Source organism: Ambystoma mexicanum, chromosome 1p (genome assembly GCF_040938575.1).
Source record: "Ambystoma mexicanum isolate Mex_15411 chromosome 1p, UKY_AmexF1_1, whole genome shotgun sequence".
Lineage (NCBI taxonomy): Eukaryota > Metazoa > Chordata > Amphibia > Caudata > Ambystomatidae > Ambystoma > Ambystoma mexicanum.
In genome coordinates, this window is record NC_090921.1 from 34,861,620 (window position 1) to 34,885,651 (window position 24,032).

General features: G+C 48.6%; 1 protein-coding gene across 1 annotated transcript in view; it reads right to left on the reverse strand.

Moving 5' to 3' along the window:
• LOC138565367 (uncharacterized) overlaps positions 1–23,878 on the reverse strand; it is a 168,828-nt gene extending 144,950 nt beyond the window's left edge. Inside the window, exons 1-3 of the mRNA XM_069642973.1 lie at positions 23,837–23,878; positions 16,395–17,465; positions 15,164–16,210 (exon numbers count right to left, since the gene is read on the reverse strand). Of these exons, the coding sequence (XP_069499074.1) occupies positions 15,164–16,210; positions 16,395–17,433 (2,086 nt within the window). The 5' untranslated portion in view covers positions 17,434–17,465; positions 23,837–23,878. The remainder of the gene's footprint in view (positions 1–15,163; positions 16,211–16,394; positions 17,466–23,836) is intronic.
• Positions 23,879–24,032: the final 154 nt, after the last annotated feature.

Consider the following 24,032-nt stretch of genomic DNA (forward strand, 5'->3'; position numbering starts at 1 on the left):
CTGTCTGAGTGGACGCGGTACATTCCTTACCAGGGTGTCTGGGTTGATGCAAGTGGATCACCATACCCATGTCTCAGATGATTTTGTTGTGTGTGTTGGGTTAATCGTTATGAAGTCAGTGCATATCCCAGAGTACTGCTGGGACGTTGTGTATGTCGGTGTAGTGCATTCCGTCTTCTACTTACTAGCCTGGGTTTCTTAATGCAGTGATAATGGTCTCATTTGGCTGGCGGGTTAGCTTATATGGAGAGGTTGGTTAGAGGATGATTGTCTTGTGAGCACAAGTTGTATAGTGTGGATGCATGATTGCGTTGGGTTGGGGTTACCCATGGTTCATGTAGTCATTTCTGTCAGGGGGATGCTTGGTAGTGGGTAAGGTAGATAGTTGTGCTTGTATGTGTCAGCCTCGTTAGCTATTGTTCTGTCCTTATTGGGCTGTTGCTGGTGGTCTTGTGGGTGTTCCCCTCGCTGTCGGTTTTAGGTGTTAACTGTACCGTCATGGGTTCTGTCAACTGGTTCTCTTTGCATTGTATGGTTTTTGTTATTTCAGTTGTTTCCATCCGGGTTTTGAGGTGTTGAAGAGCCAGGTTTTTAGTAGTTTTCTGAATTAAAGGTGGTCTTTGGTGTTTCTTATTTCTTTCAGGAGGTTGTTCCAGGTTTTTGCTGAAGCACTTGCTTAATATGGTACCTTTCGTGATACAGCATCAGCATGAAAAGCTACCCTGAGAGGAGTGAAGTACAAATGGGCAGACAAACACAGACAGAGTTACTGGAATGGAGCCCAGAAAGGCCCAGAGCCTGCACCAAAGATTGGCAATCGGGAGGAAAGAAAACAACAGGTAGAATGCATAGCAAAAATGTGAATGGATAGTAAATCTTTGCCGTGAAGAAAGCTCAGTGGGTTGAGCGCTCGCTGCTGCAATCTGTGTGTGATCTGCAGGTTTGTATCCCAGCAAGGACAACTCAGAGTTTCATCCTCCCGAGGTCGATAAATAAGTACCAACTTCAGTTGGTTGATATTGTATGCAAATATATTTGGAGAAAGTGCTGTATAAATAATACATCTTTATCATTATTATGTGAAAATTAGCAGAGATTACCACTTTTTCAACATGAGAACAAAGATAATTGAAGATCCAGTGTGAAGTCCAAGGATATGGTAGAGGAAGCCAGAGGGGCGCAGTATGATCAAAGCAGGGGCACAAATTTCAAGTTGCAAGCTACTAGTCAGGTATAAAAAGTCACTTGCTCACAAACTCTCCACATGCACACAGCACATTGGGCCTCATTACGAGTTCGGTGGTACCTTGGCGGTAAATCCGCTGAGATACCACCTAACGGAAATGCTTTTACCGCCACCTGGTGGTCCAGTTGGTTTACACAGGATTACAAGTGGTGGTAGGCGGTGTAAATCCCCATTTCTGGAGTTCATGGGACTCCTTTGGGGAATTACTGCAGGCGGAATTACTGAGTAGTAATTCCACTGATATTTGGAGAAAAAGTAAAGGATTTATCCCCAGCATCAAGATGAAGGTAGATTCTCCACTTTCCTAATTGAATTACTGCCACTTTATTCCTGCACCGCCAAACTCGTAATGAGGCCCATTATTTCTTACTTGCCAAGAGTCAATTATCACTTGCCAATGGCTAGTGGTCAGTGCAAATTATGAAGCCTAATCAAAGGATAGATCACCCATTCAAGGGTTAAGAGGGGCTTCATAGAGAAAGACACTCTGTTTTGAGGTCTTTCAATGAGAAAAGTGGTCAGTCATCCAACCCGCTATGCCCTGAAGACAGCCTCTCAAAAACTGAAGATGGTCTTCTTGGGAGGCCCTCAGATAGAGCTAGGTGTTGTGCAATGTACTGGTGAATAATAGCACCAAACCTCATGATCAGACCTCCCAATGACTCTATATAAATATCTCACTCTACTTACTCCTAATAAAGATCTTGCTACTGCACTAGACTCAGCAAAGTAATGCTATTACACTACCCTCACCGACCCTCTCTACTCTCATCTCCGCTCAGTAAAGATTGCTCTCAAGTCTGTGCAGGCCCCCCTTGACTACACTATTTCTCCTACACAATCACAGCAGAGAACTTTGACAGCTACGCTCATCCACAATGTGCTACACCCTACCTCTCCCTTCTTCTCACCACCTCCCACAACCTCTTGTCACTGACAGACAACCCTAGTTGACACATATGCTCCAGATTGTCAACCGGCCCTGTGCTCCAGTTGATCCCTTTGCACCACAAACCGTGAAGGTGTTGGGACCCCTGTGCTGCTCCTCTTTCTCTCCTCTCTTCAACCTTTAATTTTCCTCTGGTATCTTCCCAGCCTTTTTCAAGATGGCCACCCATGCAACCATTAAGAAGAAACCCACCACTGACTACAACAGCCCAGCAAATTATTGACCCATCTCTTTCCGTCCTCACTATAACAGAGCCTGCAAACATGTAATCTTCAACCACATTTTAAGCTTCATGTAGCTCAAAAGACTAGCAAACACACCATGGAGGTAGTGCTCACACATGTCTCTCGCTCCTTCACTGTAACGCTTACCTTAACTCTGCGGGAACACGCACAAGGAACAATGTCAATGACTCTTCTCAGCTAGCGATGTTCAACAATACTTCTTCAGTGAAAACGTTAACCTAATGTACTTTTGTAGTAGGCTCTCCATCCTGCATCTGTGCAGGGGCTCTAGTTCTGAAGAATCACGATGCTGAGGTGTTACTGGAGTTGAGAGTTGAATTCTGCACTTAGAACGTGAATGAGGCTTGGAAAAACAATTGCTTAAGAACCAAGGGTGGAATTACTATAAGCCCTGATTTAAAATTCCTAAGTGACAGAAGAAAATCAGAAAGGAACCTAAGGGAAGTCTTCCTAAAATGTCTTCACGGATCAAAAGCCTGGGGGGGTGGGGGAGGGGATGAGAGTACAGCAAAAAATGTGGAGCCCAATGTACTAATGACTGATTACGATTCCTAATCTGATACACAGAGTGTCTAGGAAAAGATTAAGGAGCATAAACGCTAGTGCATCAGGAAAGGCGCTTCTTTTTATTAGCCTAGTAACGTGTAAAACATGAAAGTATGGAAAAATCAAATCACTACGAAATGCGTTATGAATTTCTCCACGCAAACGCTCGAAAAATAAACTCTAACAAAGGAACAGCTGTTACCAACTAACATCTATGGGAATACTTGCAGTGACAGAACTGACCGCAGCTATTCCTGTGCGCGGAAGGCTTCACACAGCAACCGCTCGTAGCCCAATTGCCTGACAGGAACGAAGGAACGCGGACTGCGAAATACTCGCTGTGACAGAATAAAAGTATTACAAAGAAATCTCCGTTAGCGGACTAGCACAACTACGATATGTAGCTTCAACAATGTAACTGTGGTCTGAGAAGTGAAACAATAGCTATTTTCTAGTTTGACTGAAGTACTGGGCAATGGTAAGCGTTAGCATGACAGACACGATGCAAAGCTCTGAACACACGCTGGGAGGGGCTTATATATCACTGGAATGCTAAACACTAGACCCGCTCTGAACTAACAGGAGAACAATTAGAGCACCCATGTTGTGGAGTCAGGAAGTGACTATTGTAACCTACCCACTACACTGTGTTGCTGTCCCACCATCCAACAGTGATAGGCAGATGTCCAATTCTTTTTTGGGGTAACTGTAAGGCTCTTTTGCTGGTGCTTTTGCTGCTACAGCTGTACTTTTGCTTTGAAAACGAACGTGCGTTCGCATTGATAATTCTCCACCTGCACAGCACTGCGAGTCAGGAGACTCTTGCTGTTCTACGTCCGTTCCCTGGAGGGGGCGGAGACTGCTGCCGGTCACGTGGTCATCACGTGACTCTGAAACACCTCAAAGGCCAGACACAGTCACCCTCGCGGCGTTAAGCCCGGTAGGAGACAAGGCCACTGGCTGTGCAGTTGTGCGGCTGTTTGGCGCGTAGGCGCGTCAACCACTGAGTCGCACTATTGAGTGTGGAGTAAAGGGTAAGGCCGCCCGCATAATCAAGTTTCCTCCCTCTGCACAGTTTATGGGAGACTGTGGGAGATTACATTCTCCTTTGATCCCTTACGCAGAAGTAATAATTTTTCATACAGATTACTAACTTGTCTTGCATACAATTGAGTGCTGAGTGATTTGGTCTCGCCAAAGATACTGGCCCTTCTGACTACTTATTTTTATTTTTTCTCCTGTAATTTTACTGAGCCAAATGCCGCCTAAAACACGCGGGGCAAAAGCGCCCTATAATTTACGGAAGGGCAGGACAAATCATCCCTGCATGCCCAATAACAATCTAAGAGGTGGGGACAGTTTGAAATCGCCAGCCAACGCCGGAGGTACCATTCCGGAGTTATTTAAAAAGATCTTACCTACATGCACTGACGAACAAACTGAGGAGACACTTCCGGCTACACATAACGCAAGTCGACCACTAGATGTTACATCCCTAGACGACATTGACAACAATTCGCTATTGGACTTATGCCTATCTATACAGAAATCTATGGCTCCTCCACCTAATTCAGGAGAGCCGGGGATTAATGAGATGGGGACTAGTAAGAAAGTCGCAAGTATAACAGTGGAAGCCCAAGTGTTACAACCTGCTAATTCTACTCAGAGAACTTTATGCTCTGGTCGACTGTCTGAATCACCAAACTTATTGATTGACTTAGAAGAGTCAGGGCAAACTAAGGACGATCAACTTAGTGAGCTTTCACAGCTAAACTCTGCAGCCATTGCAGAGATGCAGGCGTCCTTAACCTCTCTCCAATTTGCCCTAAAAATTCTCCTCAAATTATGCGGAAGAATACATGTGAATACAATCCTACAGCTGAATCTTCCCGCTCCGGACCTAGAGTATGAAGTATGCCCTGAAGAGGTGAAGGAGCCTCAGATTCCACCTAGTCCAATTAACGTTGAGGAGAACGAACATCTGACAAATGAGGGAAACACTCATCTGACTAAGAAACAGCGTAGAATGGCGAAAAGAGCTGCCCTAAGAAATGTTCCGGTAGAGGTGGCCTCTCCACTCCCAAACACAGCAATCCCACAACAGAAATCCAAAAAGGCAAGAAAAAGGGCACTAAAAAGAAAGAAAAACCGAAATAAAGGTCCGGGCACACTCACTAGCTGGATATTGGTGGAAAAATCTAAAGAAATTTCAGCTGTGAGTAATGCTAGCCAAGACTCTATCCTTACAGAAAACCATTCTATTGATAATCAGTTTTCCACCCCTCAAAGGAACAGCCCGAATAGAACACTTGAAAGCATGGATGCTGAAAGTGATACACCGGTTCCAGCAAGGAAAGAGAATAGAGAAGAAAACAAGATTTGCATTGTGAAGAATCTGAACCAGCAATGCCATGGTAAATGGCTCTCACGTACAGGCATGCTTGAGAAACTTCATCTAATACCTCAATTAAGAGTTATTAGATCTGAGGATTTCTCATTTGTAGAGCCTCTATGTACCACTAACCCTAATGTGACAGCACTACATTGTACGGTCCTGGCCTCGGCTCAGCTGATTCGTAAACATAGAGTCAATTTAGCGCAAGTAGGCTTGGGGGTAGATGTGAATCCTGATGATGTAGACCCTCTGATTAAAGAAGCTCCCAAGCCTACTAATACTGACAATAATACTAAACTACCTCCTCTTACTGGGAACCGAGTGCAAATGAGCGACATTCAGAATACTCTGAAATGGCTTGCAGAGGCCTTGCCCTCGGTTATAAATAAACCCTGAACTTGCTCATTGCTATCCTGGAACACCAGGGGCTTCAAACATATTACTGTAACTAATGGCTCGCTACCTTTTATTATGAACTACTCCTTTTTCCTATTAAAGGAAACCTGGCTAACTGCACCAATTATCATAGATGGGTATAAGTTGTACCATACTTTTGCTAAAAAAGGCCAAATGGGAAGACCTTTTGGGGGACTGATGATAGGTGTAAGTAAAACTATAATATCTAATGAAATCAATACTGATCTTGAGGATAACATTAATGCGGTGGAGGTGGTTATACCGATCAAAAATAATCAGATGAAACTCTTGCTGGTCAATGTTTATAATCCACACGATGCGTCAAAGAGTGATCTAATACAAGATAGACTACATGATTTGCTTACTGAGTGGACGAACGAACGCCAAAATAACCTCTTGATCATTGCTGGGGATTTTAATTGTTCTATTAAAGGGGATGGTGGTACAACTAACAATAAGCACTTACATCCGTATCCCCTTATGTCTCAGGATTGTAATGATGAAGAAGGGGAGAAGTGGTTATGTTTTATGAAGAGCTGGGACTTGGAATGTCTAAACGGTCGAACTATGAGTGACCGTCCAGGACATTATACTTGGAAAGCAGGTGCCGCTCGTCGCACTCTAGATTATTGTTTTACTAGCCCGGAGGTGGCATCCCTGGTTAATGACATGGAAATAATAGACAACGATTGGAGTGATCACAGCGGCCTGAGTTTAAGCCTGAAATGTGATTCTCTATTTCCTTTAACAATAGCGACAGGAAGCCTGTTGGTTAATCATGCTGGTTCACGATTAGTATGGTCTGAGAAAAACATAGCCAAAGCATGTCATGACTCCGGTGAATGGGACGCTGATTATCACACCATGTTTGTTAATCTATCAATAGAACATCTTGAAGGTTGGATTTATAATTTTACGGGTAAATATGCTACAAAAAAATCTTTACTTGCTATCAGAGAGCAGGGCTCGAGCAAGGGCTATGATAAGATAATTCGAGATGCTAAACGTACTCTGAGAAGGGAGATACGTAGAATCAGAGCCCATTCCCATTTAATTATGGATACACATACTAAGATCAGAGAGATAAAAAATAGGTATAGGGCATGGTTAAAATACTGGAACAGATCGAAGAAATTGGCAAACTGGCAAAAAACCGTGAAGACTATTTGCTCCAGAAACTCCCGAAATATCTGGGCACTTCTAGGAGAAGCTAGAGGGAGCAAGGTAACCCCCCAAATAAACCCGATTGATGCTGAGGAATGGGTTCATTTCCTGGAAACGCGTAATGGCATTCCAGCAGTTAACCCCGAAATTTTTTCAACCATCTCTCAAGTTCCTAAGCCGTTCCCTATCCACCTAGAAGACCTGATAGGTAAGATTGCTAAACTTAAATCCTCCAGAGCCCCGGGGCCTAACGGTCTCTCCAATCTACTTATGAAGAGTAACCCAGTTTTCTGGGCTAACTTTCTGAAAATCCTCTTTGAAAAAGTCTTAAAAGCAGGAATAATACCTGAGACCTGGCAGAGAGCAATCTTAGTGCCAATTTTCAAAAAAGGCAATAGATCTGATCCGGGCAATTACCGCTTGCTATCTATGCTAGACTGTTCTGGCAAATTATTTGCCTCCTTATTGTTACAGAAATTACAATCTTGGTCTGAAACGGAAGGGATTCTGGATCGCTTTCAAAGCGGATTCAGACCTGGATATTCTACTACTCACAATCTTTTCATCATGAATAGTCTTAGAGATAAAGCCCTACTTCCTAATAATCCGCCTCTGTATGCCTTATATGTAGACTTTAAGGCAGCATTCGACACGGTTAATAGAGAGAAGCTATGGAGGAAGCTTAAGAGACTGGCATGCCCTGAAGACTTGCTCTATTATTTGCAACTTCTACACTATAACACCACAGTTCAGTTGAGGCTTGATGGAAGTGGATCCTCAACTAGGGTGATAAAGCAAACAAGAGGGGTGAAACAAGGCTGCGTCACTGCACCCATGTTATATAATCTGTTCGTTTCCGATATTCCAGAGTATATTAGAGAGGTGAGTAACTGCCCTCCCAAGGTTGGCTCTCAACACTGCTTAATCCTGGCGTATGCGGATGATGTGGTTATTTTTGACCACACATTTAGCGGCATTCTACGCTCGGCAGAGCGACTTTGGAAGTATGCGGAGGAGAACGATCTCACAATTAATCACATGAAAACAGAGTTGATCCTCTATAGCCATGGCAAAGTGAGCCGCCCTAGAATGGTTGTAAGAGGACATGAAATTCAATATACCCATAGTTACAAGTACTTGGGAGTGGAATTCGACTCTAAGGGAAATTCCCAATCATGTGTACAATCCCGCAAAATAAAAGCAGCGCAACTTACCTCTATGATACATCAGTTCTCCCGTAAGAAGAGTGGATATTCCATGTGGGCAGCTCGCCAACTTTACGTCCAATGCCTGATACCCATGGTAATCTATGGACTGGAAGCCCTGGTTGGCCTCAATTTAGATTGGCTACAGACATTGGAAGGCCGCTTTTGGCGAAAGCTGCTGGGACTGCCACCGGGAATACCAATGGCGATACTAAGATTGGAGCTGGGTTTACCCTCTTTAAAAGCTCTGGTCTTGAAGAAAAGAGCCGAGATCTATATTAAGCTGCATACTAATCCGACTAATCCCCTTCTGATAATTGTGAAAGAAGACATTGTTAAGAATAAGCAGGCTCGTTTTGTTAGAGAAATGAATGCTCTATTTGAGACGATTGAATGGACCCCTAACTGGGAGGACAATTATATAAACCTAAAGTCCCAAATGGCTGAACGACTCAAAATTTGGGACTGGCAAGATAATTTTAGACATCTTGCGAGCCTCCACAGCTACGGGTTCATAACTCATGTTTTATACACCTTCAGAAGGGCACAAGGATATCTCAACCTTTGCCCCTCGGATAATCTAAGACGCTTTTTGTTACTCCTACGCATCAACCATTTACCTGTTCTAGCGGTGTTGGGCCCTGAAAAGGCCATCTCTAAAACAGAGCGTTTTTGCAGGATATGCAAGAATAAAGATTCATTAGAAACTGCAAGACATGCTCTTACACTATGTCCCAGTTTGGGTTCAACCTACATAAAACATTATAGCAGATATGTACATAATCTTGACCATATTAAGTCCAAAGATTTTTGGCTAACATGCATTAACACCTTGAATCCTAGCCTACATTTGGCCTTATATAGAGTTTGGTATACAGTTAAGGGAATACTTGAAATCTGAAGACTAGCCAATTTCTCTCAGCATCAATAAACAGTAAACGAGTGATTATATGAAATAATATGAAATTGCATGAAAGTTATCTCTAGGATAAGGCCTATGAAATTTGTAACAAAATTGAATATGATTTTAAGTGTTTTCCACTTTTAAATATTGAACAGTTGTTTAAATTATAAGAAGAAAATATTTTTCTGTTGATTTATGTGTAAAGTTTTTTTTGTTTAAAAACTGTATCACATTAAAATAAAATAAAATAAATAAGGCTCTTTGCTGTGATCATGACATTTGCAATGGCTCACCACTGCGGTCTATCATTCTTCTCCTTGATCTCTGTCCTACCTTTGCCATAGTTGATCACCTTCCTATTCTTTGAACCCACATCTTGGCTTTCATGGCATATGTGTGATTGGGTGTTGTCCTAGCTGGGCGGTCACTCCCTCTGCTTTATTTGGAATACTAGGAGCTCCTCTGTGAGCACCAACTGAGGAGTCCTGAGAGGTTCCGTCCATGGACCCCTCCTTTAAACACCTGACACCTCTTTTCTTGGCAAACCTATCTCCTCCTTGGCTTCTCATATCATCGATTTCCAAATGATACTCAGATCTTCTCCGGAAACCTCAAGTTGTTCTGTACTTATCTGCTATTCATCCCTAGATGGTTCTGCATCGAATGGTGCTCAACTCCTCTAACGCTGAAGTAAACCTTCTACGGGCCTCCGAGGCCTTCCTCATAGATCATTTTCTCTGTACCCCATCCCCATGGCCACAATACGCTGCTTCTCTTTAACGGCCACCTGAAACATCACCACTTCAGCACCTCCACTACTCGGCTGCCACGCTTATCCCCACTTACAGCCATACAATATGTCCCCATGTCACTCTCCCAAAACACTCATCACCATGCTGGACTTCAGCACACTGGATTGCTGATCCAGCCTCCTCATGCAATTCCCCCATATACCCTCCTCAACAAAGTATTAAATGGTATACCCTCTAAATCCTCCCACTAGTGTCACCCACCTTAGTGCTCATGGGTCAAATTCCTTCCTCTTGCACTAAAGCAAACCCATGTACTTGCCCTAACCCCGCTACTTAACCCTTCACACGCTATGCTCCCAGGTTCTCCTCCACCCACCCATCTTCCATATTGAGCTACCTCCTGCTCATCCACCACCACATCATCATAAGAACTCACTGCCCTCAGAAATCAAGGACATTCCTACAGGGACTGGCTTGAGATCACCTTCAATAACACCTTCTCTCCCAGGAGAGAGCCCTAGAGTCTTATAGTGCTGCCATTCCTCCCCAATAATCACCTACCACTGTCTGTCTTGTGCTGGTCCATTTACTGTGTCCATCCCCCGCCCACCACCATCCAGTTTGGTATATCAACAATCCTAGCCTGACTATATAAAGCACATATAAACGTGGATCATGGACAGCCATCAATATTCCCTTTGGCAAGAAACTACAGTTCAACATAGAATCCGACACACAAAGCCCTCTAGAGAGCCAATGAACAGAAATGTTGAAGCTGAGAATATGCTCAAACTCATCAAAATACACCTTAGAAATCACATCAGCAACTGATCTAGCACTGAGCACCACCCTGGAGACCTCAACATCAAAGAGAAGAATATTTTTGCGACATAATGGCCATCTGGTGAGGGTGGGGTAGCTCACATTTTTTTATTACATAAAAAGATGTGAGTAATTTTGTTCATTAAAGGGAACTCTTCTAGTCTAAATGTGTCATGCCAAAACATGTCCTATTGCTGTAACCAGTCTCCTAACATCACTAACGATACTAGCTCTGCAGTCGTACAGAGCAGGTTCAAAGGTCTCCTGAGCAGTCTTGACAGCAGCAAGGACACAAAGTTCCTGCAGGCAACGATGGGTTTTTAACTCTTTGTACTTCTGATCTAAATGATATTAAATTTTGTAATCTAGTGTCACGAAAACCAATCCATACAATCCATGCATGGGTCGGTATAGTGGCTGCTAGAATCACACAATTATAAAGCCCCAGCAATTTGATGTCACACTAGTGTCAGCTCTGTGATCAGGGATTGGATATGGCACGGCTGCTGTATATTGACTGACTGTCTCCACAGCTACTACGCGGAACAATACCCAGGATGCTGCTTCTTTGATTCTCCAGCAGTGAGGGTAACACCGTAACCCGGGAGGTCTCCTAGGAACCAGTGATTCAAAGACAGCACTGACATACCAAAGACACCTTTGCACCAAAGGCAATGACCACTTGAATCCCTCTGAAGTCAGCAGACATGGGAAGGTGGTGGAGTTAAATGTAGAGATGGACTAAAAGAAATGCCCCACCACCATGGTTTCTGTTAGGACATGCTTTTTCTTGTCCCCATTTCCTGTAGGTAAGGTACTCTGGGTGTGAGGATATAAGGCAAAGGGCACTTGTTAAAACAACCTGGATGGGACCTGTTACAGCAGGCTTGCTTTGGATCATGCCCCTGTAACATTTTGCCTTGATAAGAAGGGTTCTTTTTTTAGTCATCTTTGGGTCATCAACAGAATGAGAAGGATACACTTTTGGCCCTTTATTGGGAGTGCAAACCAATCCAAAGTCCTCTGCCAAGTGCCAACGATGTGAAGAATGTAAGGCATCCAAGGCCAGGGAGAGCTCTGCCCCCTAACCATCCACAGGGAACAGTGGGGGTAACAGCTGCTACACCAAGTCTTCACTGCTGGCTGCCCTGGAACCAGGGTCCTGCTCAGTGGAGGTGAAGGATCCCATTTAAGTGCCAGCCAAGTTGCCTAGATTGTATGTGCAAAGCTGAAGGACTCAACATCTCTGGAGCCACTGGATTGGGCTTCCCGGAAACCCACAAGCCCGGAAGCTGCTGGAATCCTGTTTTGCCATCTCAAGACACCTTCAAGCAGCCTTAGGACCCACAGTGCCGCATCTAGCACTCTTCTTAAACTTCAAACAACTTTCTTCATTTCGAGCCATCCAGACGCTGACCCGACTCATTGCCGTGGACCATCTCTAGCAACCCGACCACAGGCGCGACATTCATGGGAGCACCCATTTCAAGCTCCAACTCAACCTGCTGGAAGCCATTGAATTTGGTGTTGTGAACATTGACTAGAATGCTGTCCAAACCATTGGAAGACATTGTCTAGCAGTTTCAAACACTGAATCGACCCCAGGGAGCCTGCACTATTGAACAAAAACATTGCTGACCCCAGTGGGATTGCATCGTCTCGAAACGTCTTGACCTTAGCTCTACTACAGCAAAAATACAAGAAGCCAGTCTTGACACGGTCGATCTCCCAAAGACTAGAATAAAGGTACTGTGAAGATGCCCTGTGCACAGTCCACTTTTGGGATCATAATGAGTTTTAACCACCCCTTCTGAATCTTTTTCCTTCAAGAACATACCATTGAAAACTGACAGTTTCCTAATCAGATTATCTGAATACCCCCAGCGCATCAGCCCATTCTCCGTGTTTTCTCTACATGGGTAGTGATTTCTAGTTAGTTGATTGCATTTATGTTTAATTAAACGTTCAATTTATAGGACCTTGATTAAACATTCTTTTGTTTTAGAACCATTGAAGGTAAGTTGTTTTGTTTGCTACTGTTATCAGCTCACACTTCTGAAGAATACAGCTTGCTCTCAGCTCATGTTACCCAGAGAGATGAAGGAAGTATACCTGTCGGGCTGTGCCTGTTTGACCTTTACAGTTAGAATCACTAGTGGTTTAGTATTAGTGTGGGTCTTCAGCAAAGGTTGTTTAGCCACTACTCCTTGCTCTACTCCTGCAGAGCAGTAGTGATTTCATCACAACTTTCCTGATCTTAGGATTCAAACATGTTTTACAAAGCATTGCCACCTCGTTGGATGAACTATTACCCTTTAAATAGAACAAATCTGAAAAATACAGAGAAAAAGAAATAGGCACAACTGCCATAATATGAAAGCATTCTCTTAGAGGCCTAATCCTCAATCTAATATCCAGCCACGTGTTGGGCACTTGTTTTCAACTGGTCTTGTATCATGAGCAATTAGAAATGTCACGTTATATGCTACCAGACATGCATAAAAGTCACTTGGCCACTGGGATGAATATCAGTTGTGCATATGCACATAGGACAACAAACACTGAGATGTTATTTATCAATTGGCGATGACTAGTGGGGAGTATTCATTTTGTAGCCTGACCACGGTACTCGATCACCTAAATTATGGTTCCTAATTCATATCTACTTTCGCTCCCATCCTTTTTGATCTTTACTCTGCCCTTGATACGGTCAATCATGCCACCCTTAAAAATTGGCTCCGTGTTACCCTTGGCATCACGGACCTGGCACTGGACTGGTTGATCTCACACCCATCAGACCGACCTTCCCTGGTTCAACTGGGCCCTTTCCTCTCCTCCATCACACTCTCCACCTGTGGCGTCCCTCAGGGTTCTATCCTCTCGCTGTGGCTCGTCAACATCTACCTTGCCCCTCTGGCCCACTTGATCTCCACCTTCTCTCCCCACTTCAAGTGTTATGCAGATGACACGGAGCTCTCCTTCAAGCTTCCCTCCCCTTCCTCTCTCATTTCCGACTGTCTGAATGCTATTCAGGCATGGTGTGCTGCTAACTATCTCTGCCTTAATGCCAGTAAGACTTAAATCCTTCTCATTGGGACTCCTCCCTCCTACTCTCTGGCCACCCTCCATGGGTCCCCTCCCCTCACCCTCTTACTAGGCTCAAAAACTTGGACTCCTCTCTCCTCACATCACAGACCTTGCCAAGAAGGCCTTGACAAAAAGGGCTGCCTTTAGCTGCACCTCCTGAGAGGCATTCTCCCTTTCCTCACCTTCCCCCAGAAACTCAAGGGGCCTCATTACAGGCCCAGCGGTAACCGTGCCGGTGCTACCGGCGGGTTGCCGCCGGACCCATAAATAATTACCGGTGCCGGACTTCCCGGTGCTACCGGGAGAGTACAACCCCAGGGGCCGGAAAGTGAGGCGCCGGTAAAATGTAAGTTCCCGTTCCCATGAGTCCGTGGCTGCTGTGCCCGGCAGGGTCAGACCTGTCAAGGACGGTGGCTCCAGCAGGTAGACCTGTAATATGCCGATTCGGAAACGGTGCTGGTAAGCTTACCGGCACCCTTGTTTCCGGACCGGCAGGGTCATAATGAGGCCCAATGTTTCCAGAGCTCTGGTCCTCTCTAAACTGGACTACTGCAACAGCCTCTTCCTCAATTTGCCTTTATCCTCCCATCACCCCCTTCAAGTAATCCAGATAGGACTTCAAACCGTATCATTGGCCTCAAGCCCAGCATCTCTCCAGCACTAAAATCTCTCCAGTGGCTTCTTCCTCCCCCCCCCCCTGCTAATGCCTGCCTCTGCCGCAATGACTGGCTGCCTGGTCCCTTCTGGGTCCTACAGGGCACCAGGCCCTCCTCTTCCAGCCCATCCTACAGTTCCTTAATCTCCCTGCTCCCCCCCCTAACCTGCACTTGTCCTTCCGGGCCCTCTTCCCCTCACTAGCCTGGCGGGGTGGACATCCCTATCGAACCTGGTCCAGCCCCGCATTCGCACTTAAGATGTGGTTCTCACTCCCTGCATCCCCTGGCACTTGCCCACCTGGCCTCCCCTTAGCACTTGCCTAGCCCCAGGGACCCTCCCCCCTGCACTTGTGGGCCTCCATTCTCCTCCGCACTTCCCTCCCAACCTAGGATTATCGCTTCCCCGTCCTGCACTTCACCCCCTCACTACCCCCTCTTGCACTTCTTGTTTCTGCACTTGCACAATCTGAATGACACCAGGCCTAGTAGGACTATTGTTTTCTTCCCTATCCCCCCTCTTTTTCTCTTTTTCGTCTTGTAGTGTCTTGAAACACCATTTGTTGTATAGGCACGTTATAAACACCCAATAAAATAAAACATTTCCCACCTTACAACGTACCTCCAAATATGTGCATACAGAACCCTACCCATGGGAGAGATCAATCCTTGAATAGAGAAACCAAAAAGCACAGGCACACCTAGGCCACTGGTGCCTGTAAGGTAAGCATTACTATTTAGGAATATTTTAGAACCTATGTTAATTATAAGTGCTCACCTGTATAAGAGCTTTCCGTTCCCTCTTCACACATGCCTGGATCCTCCTCAGTCCAGTCTCTAGCTTTATTGTCCATATGATCATCACCAGAAGGCACTTTCTCTCTCAGTTTCTCGGTTGCTTCTTCCTGAAGTTCTCTAACCAATGGCTCCTTCTGTTTGACTCTTTGCCTCCCCTCAGACATATGGACACCCTTACCAAATGACTCTACATCTTCTCTAGTGCTTTCGTTCTCAGCCAACCCATGGTGAGCTCTGCCATATGCCTCCTCCGATGACTTGTGATGGGATAAAGGAGTTTTCAACTCTTGGGATATTAGACATGGCTCCCCAAAATCCATGAGCAGCCTATTACACTGCATCCCCTGCTCCCCAAAGGAGGCAGGCACACCTCGTGTTTGAATTGTCCTTCTCATTTTCATTGGACAGTGGCATGCTCTGACAGATGACTCCAAAATATGTCCAGTAATTTTACTCAACTCCTTAACTAAACACTTGGGAGTTCTCACAAATGGCTGTTCTGCCTTCATGCTCTTGTGGACTTTGGGTGGGGACTCCTTTGCCAAACCACTGCAGAGCCTCACACACGGATCCCCATTTGTTTTCTTGTGGACTCTGATCAATGGCTCCTCACCCAAAACCTCACATAATTCTACATTCGCCTCCTCCTCCATACAATGATTAGCTTCGCGGAATAGCATCTGACCAAAACCCTTGTATCCAATGCATGGTTCCACCTCAGTCACCATGGAAAGAGACGCACCTTGCTTTTTGACACTTATTCTGTCCTCTGAACATAGAGTGGAACTGAACAATAGCTTCTCCTCTGAGCCTGGGGAGTTTCTGACTGCTGCCTCCTGCCCATCTTGAATAATTAATTCCTCCTCCAAACTGCTGACAGATGACTTCGACTTCAAGTCACAGGGGTCTGTGACTGATAGTGTGGGTAGATGAGGTGGCAAAGCTATCTCTAGGGAGACCTCCACATCTTTAACACATGTCTGTTCGGTATTCATTTCCATGACTGTAGGCATCTCACACAGAGACCCTGAAAAGACAAAAATAGAAAAAGCCTTTAAATCAAAGATTACACTTGGTGAAATATCCTTCCACCTGACCAAAGGCTGGAATGCTATATTAGTGAAACAAAATATTACAAAAGCCAATAATCTCAACTACAGACGCAGTTCAAAGCCTAGTCTTGTCAGGAATTTATAGTAAAACAAACATACCTGGGATGTTGGACACAGGCATAGCAAGGAGCTTGCTTCTTCTTGCCAAAGAACTTATTGAGATAGCTTCTTCTGCAGGAAGAGTACTTGATCGCAGGGATACTGAAGAATCTGTTGGACGCTGTCCGCAAGAAAACCATGGGTCTAACCTGTATTTCTGATTTGGCCCCAGTCCATAACTAACTGCTTTTTGCTGTACTTGGGTCTCATCTTGCCCCTTCTCTTCAGGACCCAAAGGCTTAAGCTTGAGGATCTGATCTAGATCTTGTCTATACTTGACTACTGGTTGAGTACATGAACGATCCTCTGAGCTCTGTCCATCAATATATGTTCTCTGTTTGTCATGGCTTTGTTGTTGGCTCTGCCCATCATTAATCACTGGTTGCATGCACTGGTTTTGTTGGCACTGTACATCAGTAATTACCTGTTGTATACATTGCTTCGATTGGCTTTGATCATCAGTACTGACTGATAGTATGCACTGGTTCTGTTCTTGACCCTGCACATCAGTAAACACTTCTTCAAGACTCGGGCTTGGCTCACCTGCCTTGTCTGGGACAGGAGGTGAAGGACATACATGTAGATGACAGTCTCTGCCAGTTGCTGGTCTGACCATGTCCACAGACATTACATGTTTGTGTAGGTACTCTTGGCCCTTTTTTAGCCAGAGCTGTTCAATAATATGGATAACTTTAACGGGCATGTCCTCCATAGTAATCTGCAATTGATCCATTTTCGTCTGCAGGTGCTGTATTGTGGCTAAAATGACCCTGTTGGGGACATGCCCTGTAGCAGACACCGACTCACGGACCCTTTGAGTGCTTTGGGAAGAGCCCTCAGATATGGTATCTGACATTTGGAGCTTTCCAACATCTTCACATACTGCCCCTTTGCAGATGTCAGTCCCCAGCCTTCCAGAGTCTTCAGGTCGGAAGAAAAGATCAGGCTTGGCTCTTTCAGTAGATACACTACCAACAGGAATTGCTGGTGCTGTTCTGCCTGCACAACCAGAGGAGCGCTGTACTTTTCTGCTCTCCATTTAGACGTTTAGATGTCAAAGTCTCAAGGCCTCTGCAGAGGGATTAATGTACAACATTAACAAATCTGTAAAATTGTCTAAATATGTTTACACAGCACAGGGGTCTGGGAGACAGAGGGAATTTTTGCACCTTAAATTATAATTAACAATTGCTTTAAACGTGTGCTCACACTAAAATGTGCTCTTTCCTCTGACTGCTAAAATGTGGACGGATTGTCCATAAAAGAAAACTGCAGAAATATTGGTTAAAAGAAGTACCGCCCACCAAGTATCCCTAGGAGAGGCCAATGATAACAGCTCAATCCAAGGTTAAGAAACTATTAAAATAACAATACGGCCAAGTTTGGAAGAATAAATGGTATAATCTGCAAAGAAAGCAATGAAAGTGGAGATCTGGAGTTTGATGGGCACTGTTAACGTCCTGCATTTATCAATACCACCTCAACAATGCAGTGTCTGGCTAGCTAGATTTACAGGATATGTGCAGACTTCACCATGTTGTTGCCTTAGACCCTCATTGATAATGCAGTGATGGGGGGGAGGGGCTAGGTATTCACAAATATGGAGCTACCCAAGCTCCCTTTCACTCCACTGTTGTTGCTACTTTCATTACTGAGGCAGAAAAAAAGTAATAGCTTCGGTGATGAGCTGCAGCCCACACCGGTGGAGGCCAAGAACTGAATACCTGTAGAGCTTGAAAGAGCTATCAGATACAAAAACAGCTTGAACATGCTGCCAGTTAAATGGTACTAAACCTTTTCTAATTTCCCATTGCGAATAATATACCATTTAAGGGGAGCGGGGGTTGGGGGGTGTCCCCTGCTTCCCTTAAATGGTATAATGGGTGCAGGGGGTTGCGGTGGTGTCCCCCGCATCCTTTACATGATTGTGGCGGCAAAACCACAGCAGTTTTTACAGCGATATTTTGTATACACAGCCATTTTCGCCACGATTTTAAGACATGGAACCGATTCAAAGTATAATCCTTGGGCCATTATGCTTATTTATATTCCCAGAGTTAATGTCCCAAATGCATCAGTGTGCCTCAGGAGTCAAATGCTCCTATTATTTTGGGGAAAGTTAACTAGGCTCCAAAGATGTAGAACTGAGGTGAGGGGGTCCCTATACAGCCTGTGATCAGGTGAGATTTCATGAACGAGGGAAGCTTGCGCTGTGGGAGCGAGATTATATTCATGGTGTCGGAGGGATATGGGCAGATATGGGTGTACGTGGTGTGGGGGAGGGATGTAGGTAGGTATGGGTGCACATGATGTCGGGCGGGACATAGGCAGGTATGGGAGTGATGTAGGTGGGTATGGGTGCACGTAGTGTGGGGGAGGGATGTAGGCGGGTATGGGTGCATGTGATGTGGGGGAGGGATGTAGACAGGTATGGGTGTGGGGGAGAGATGTAGGTGGGTATGGGGGCACATGGTGTGGGGGAGGGATGTAGGCAGGTATGGGTGCACGTGTTGTGGGGGAGGGATATAGGCAGGTATGGGTACACGTGGTGTGGGGAGGAATGTTAGCAGGTATGGGTGCATGTGGTGTTGGGGATGTAGGCAGGTATGGGTGCACGTGGTGTGGGGAGGGATGTTGGCAGGTATGGGTGCATGTGGTGTGGGGGGATGTAGGCAGGTATGGGTTAACGTGGTGTGGGGAGGGATGTAGGCAGGTATGGGTGCACGTGGTGTGGGGGGAATGTAGGCAGGTATGGGTGCATGTGGTGTGGGGGGAATGTAGGCAGGTATGTGTGCACGTGGTGTGGGGGAGGGATGTAGGCAGTTATGGGTGCACGTGGTGTGGGGGAGGGATGTAGGCAGTTATGGGTGCACTGGTGTGGGAAGGGATGTAGGCAGGTACGGGTGCATGTGGTGTGGGGGATGTAGGCAGGTATTGGTGTGGTGTGGGGGAGGGATGTAGGCAGGTGTGGGTGCATGTGGTGTGGGGAGGGCTGTAGGCAGGTGTGGGTGCACGTGGTGTGGGGAGGGATGTAGGCAGGCATGGGTGCACGTGGTGTGGGGGATGTAGGCAGGTATGGGTGCACGTGGTGTGGGGGGATGTAGGCAGATATGGGTACATGTGGTGTGGGATGTAGGCAGATATGGCTGCATGTGGTGTGGGGGAGGGATGTAGGCAGGTATGGGTGCACATGGTGTGGGGGAGGGATGTAGGCAGTTATGGGTGCGGTGTGGGGGTGGGATGTAGGCAGGTATGGGTGCATGTGGTGTGGGGGTGGGATGTAGGCAGGTATGGGTGCGGTGTGGGGGAGGGATGTAGGTAGGTATGGGTGCACGTGGTGTGGGGGGAGGGATGTAGGCAGGTATCGGTGTGATGTAGGGGAGGGCTGTAGGCAGGTATGGGTACATGTGGTGTGGGGAGGGCTGCAGGCAGGTATGCTGGCACGTGGTGTGGGGAGGGATGTAGGCAGGTATAGTTGTGGTGTGGGGGAGGGATGTAGGGAACTATGGGTGCATGTGGTATGGGGGGATGTTGGCAGGTATGGGTGCACATGTGTGGGGGATGTAGGCAGGTATGGGTGCACGTGGTGTGGGGAGGGATGTAGGCAGGTATAGTTGTGGTGTGGGGGAGGGATGTAGGGAGCTATGGGTGCATGTGGTATGGGGGATGTTGGCAGGTATGGGTGCACATGTGTGGGGGATGTAGGCAGGTATGGGTGCACGTGGTGTGGGGGATGTAGGCAGTTATGGGTGCACATGGTATGGGGGATGTAGGCAGTTATGGGTGCACATGGTATGGGGGATGTAGGCAGATATGGGTGCATGTGGTGTGGGGGAGGGATGTAGGCAGGTATGGGTGTGGGGGGATGTAGGCGGGTGTGGGTGCACGGGGAGTGGGGGAGGGATGTAGGCGGGTATGGGTGCACGGGGAGTGGGGGAGGGATGTAGGCGGGTATGGGTGCACGTGGTGTGGGGGATGTAGGCAGGTATGGGTGCATGTGGTGTGGGGAGGGATGTAGGCAGGTATGGGTGTGGGGGATGTAGGCGGGTGTGGGTGCACGTGGAGTGGGAAGGGATGTAGGCAGGTGTGGGGGGATGTAGGCGGGTGTGGGTGCACGGGGAGTGGGGGAGGGATGTAGGCAGGTATGGGTGTGGGGGATGTAGGCGGGTGCGGGTGCACGTGGAGTGGGGAGGGATGTAGGCAGGTGTGGGGGGATGTAGGTGGGTGTGGGTGCACGGGGAGTGGGGGAGGGATGTAGGCAGGTGTGGGGGGATGTAGGCGGGTGTGAGTGCATGGGGAGTGGGGGAGGGATGTAGGCAGGTATGGGTGTGGGGGATGTATGCGGGTGTGGGTGCACGGGGAGTGGGGGAGGGATGTAGGCGGGTGTGGGGGCGATGTAGGCGGGTGTGGGTGCACGTGGAGTGGGGGAGGGATGTAGGCAGGTATGGGTGTGGGGGGATGTAGGAGGGTGTGGGTGCACGTGGAGTGGGGGAGGGATGTAGGCAGGTATGGGTGTGGGGGATGTAGGCGGGTGTGGGGGGAGATAGGCGGGTATGGGTGCATGTGGTGTGGGGGGATGTAGACGGGTGTGGGTGCACGTGGAGTGGGGGAGGGATGTAGGCAGGTATGGGTGTGGGGGGATGTAGGAGGGTGTGGGTGCACGTGGAGTGGGGGAGGGATGTAGGCGGGTGTGGGGGGAGGTAGGCGGGTATGGGTGCATGTGGTGTGGGGGATGTAGGTGGGTATGGGTGCATGTGGTGTGGGGGGATGTAGGCGGGTGTGGGTGCACGTGGAGTGGGGGAGAGATGTAGGCAGGTGTGGGGGATGTAGGCGGGTGTGGGGGGAGGTAGGCGGGTATGGGTGCATGTGGTGTGGGGGGATGTAGGCGGGTATGGGTGCATGTGGTGTGGGGGGATGTAGGCGGGTGTGGGTGCACGTGGAGTGGGGGAGGGATGTAGGCAGGTGTGGGGGGATGTAGGCGGGTGTGGGGGGGAGGTAGGCGGGTATGGGTGCACGTGGAGTGGGGGAGGGATGTAGGCAGGTGTGGGTGCACGTGGAGTGGGGGAGGGATGTAGGCAGGTGTGGGGGGATGTAGGCGGTTGTGGGTGCACGTGGTGTGGGGGGATGTAGGCGGGTGTGGGTGCATGTGGTGTGGGGGGATGTAGGCGGGTATGGGTGCATGTGATGTGGGGGAGGGATGTAGACAGGTATGGGTGTGGGGGAGAGATGTAGGTGGGTATGGGGGCACGTGGAGTGGGGGAGGGATGTAGGCAGGTATGGGTGTGGGGGATGTATGCGGGTGCATGTGGAGTGGGGGAGGGATGTAGGCAGGTATGGGTGTGTGGGGATGTAGGGGGATGTGGGTGCACGTGGAGTGGGGGAGGGATGTAGGAGGGTATGGGTGTGGGGGATGTAGGCGGGTGTGGGGGGAGGTAGGCGGGTGTGGGTGCACGTGGAGTGGGGGAGGGATGTAGGCAGGTATGGGTGTGGGGGATGTAGGGGGATGTGGGTGCACGTGGAGTGGGGAAGGGATGTAGGCAGGTATGGGTGTGGGGGATGTATGCGGGTGCATGTGGAGTGGGGGAGGGATGTAGGCAGGTATGGGTGTGTGGGGATGTAGGGGGATGTGGGTGCACGTGGGGTGGGGGAGGGATGTAGGCAGGTATGGGTGTGTGGGGATGTAGGGGGATGTGGGTGCACGTGGAGTGGGGGAGGGATGTAGGCAGGTATGGGTGTGGGGGATGTATGCGGGTGCATGTGGAGTGGGGGAGGGATGTAGGCAGGTATGGGTGTGTGGGGATGTAGGGGGATGTGGGTGCACGTGGAGTGGGGGAGGGATGTAGGCAGGTATGGGTGTGTGGGGATGTAGGGGGATGTGGGTGCACGTGGAGTGGGGGAGGGATGTAGGCAGGTATGGGTGTGTGGGGATGTAGGGGGATGTGGGTGCACGTGGAGTGGGGGAGGGATGTAGGCAGGTATGGGTGTGTGGGGATGTAGGGGGATGTATGCGGGTGCATGTGGAGTGGCGGAGGGATGTAGGCAGGTATGGGTGTGTGGGGATGTAGGGGAATGTGGGTGCACGTGGAGTGGGGGAGGGATGTAGGCAGGTATGGGTGTTTGGGGATGTAGGGGGATGTGGGTGCACGTGGAGTGGGGGAGGGATGTAGGCAGGTATGGGTGTGGGGGATGTATGCGGGTGCATGTGGAGTGGGGGAGGGATGTAGGCAGGTATGGGTGTGTGGGGATGTAGGGGGATGTGGGTGCACGTGGAGTGGGGGAGGGATGTAGGCAGGTATGGGTGATGTATGCGGGTGCATGTGGAGTGGGGGAGGGATGTAGGCAGGTATGGGTGTAGGGGGATGTGGGTGCACGTGGAGTGGGGGAGGGATGTAGGAGGGTATGGGTGTGGGGGATGTAGGCGGGTGTGGGGGGATGTAGGGGGATGTGGGTGCACGTGGAGTGGGGGAGGGATGTAGGCAGGTATGGGTGTGGGGGATGTATGCGGGTGCATGTGGAGTGGCGGAGGGATGTAGGCAGGTATGGGTGTGTGGGGATGTAGGGGGATGTGGGTGCACGTGGAGTGGGGGAGGGATGTAGGCAGGTGTGGGGGATGTATGCGGGTGCATGTGGAGTGGGGGAGGGATGTAGGCAGGTATGGGTGTGGGGATGTAGGGGGATGTGGGTGCACGTGGAGTGGGGGAGGGATGTAGGCAGGTATGGGTGTGGGGGATGTATGCGGGTGCATGTGGAGTGGCGGAGGGATGTAGGCAGGTATGGGTGTGTGGGGATGTAGGGGGATGTGGGTGCACGTGGAGTGGGGGAGGGATGTAGGCAGGTATGGGTGTGTGGGGATGTAGGGGGATGTGGGTGCACGTGGAGTGGGGGAGGGATGTAGGCAGGTATGGGTGTGGGGATGTAGGGGGATGTGGGTGCACGTGGAGTGGGGGAGGGATGTAGGCAGGTGTGGGGGATGTATGCGGGTGCATGTGGAGTGGCGGAGGGATGTAGGCAGGTATGGGTGTGTGGGGATGTAGGGGGATGTGGGTGCACGTGGAGTGGGGGAGGGATGTAGGCAGGTATGGGTGTGTGGGGATGTAGGGGGATGTGGGTGCACGTGGAGTGGGGGAGGGATGTAGGCAGGTGTGGGGGATGTAGGTGGGTGTGGGGGGAGGTAGGCGGGTGTGGGGGATGTAGGCGGGTGTGGGTGCATATGGTGTGGGGGGAATGAGTCTGGGACGTGGATTAGGGTTCACCTTTTGTAGTGTGTGCAGCTGCTTGTGTGGTTGGGCGGGTGTTAGTGGAGATATTTGGAGATGGTTCCGCTGTTGGTGGAAGGACTGCGAGTCATGGTGTTTTTATGAGGGGTAAAGAGTGAGTGAGAAGTGTCTGGGGGGGCTTGTGGGGTTTGCGGGGGGAGGCCTAGGAGAGGGGGGGTTCCTTACCGGAAAGGTATCAGCCTTCTCGGTGACGTCAAAGGGCCCTAGCCCGCGGAAAACAAAGGAACCGGAAGTGCAAAGGTGAGGGGTGGATGTTCGGCGGCATTACTTCCGGTCGGCAGAGACAGCACAGGGCCTGGAGAGTCCGGGCGCTGGGACCGGAAGCTGCGCCAGGGGTTTCGACCGCTCACTTCCGGAAGCC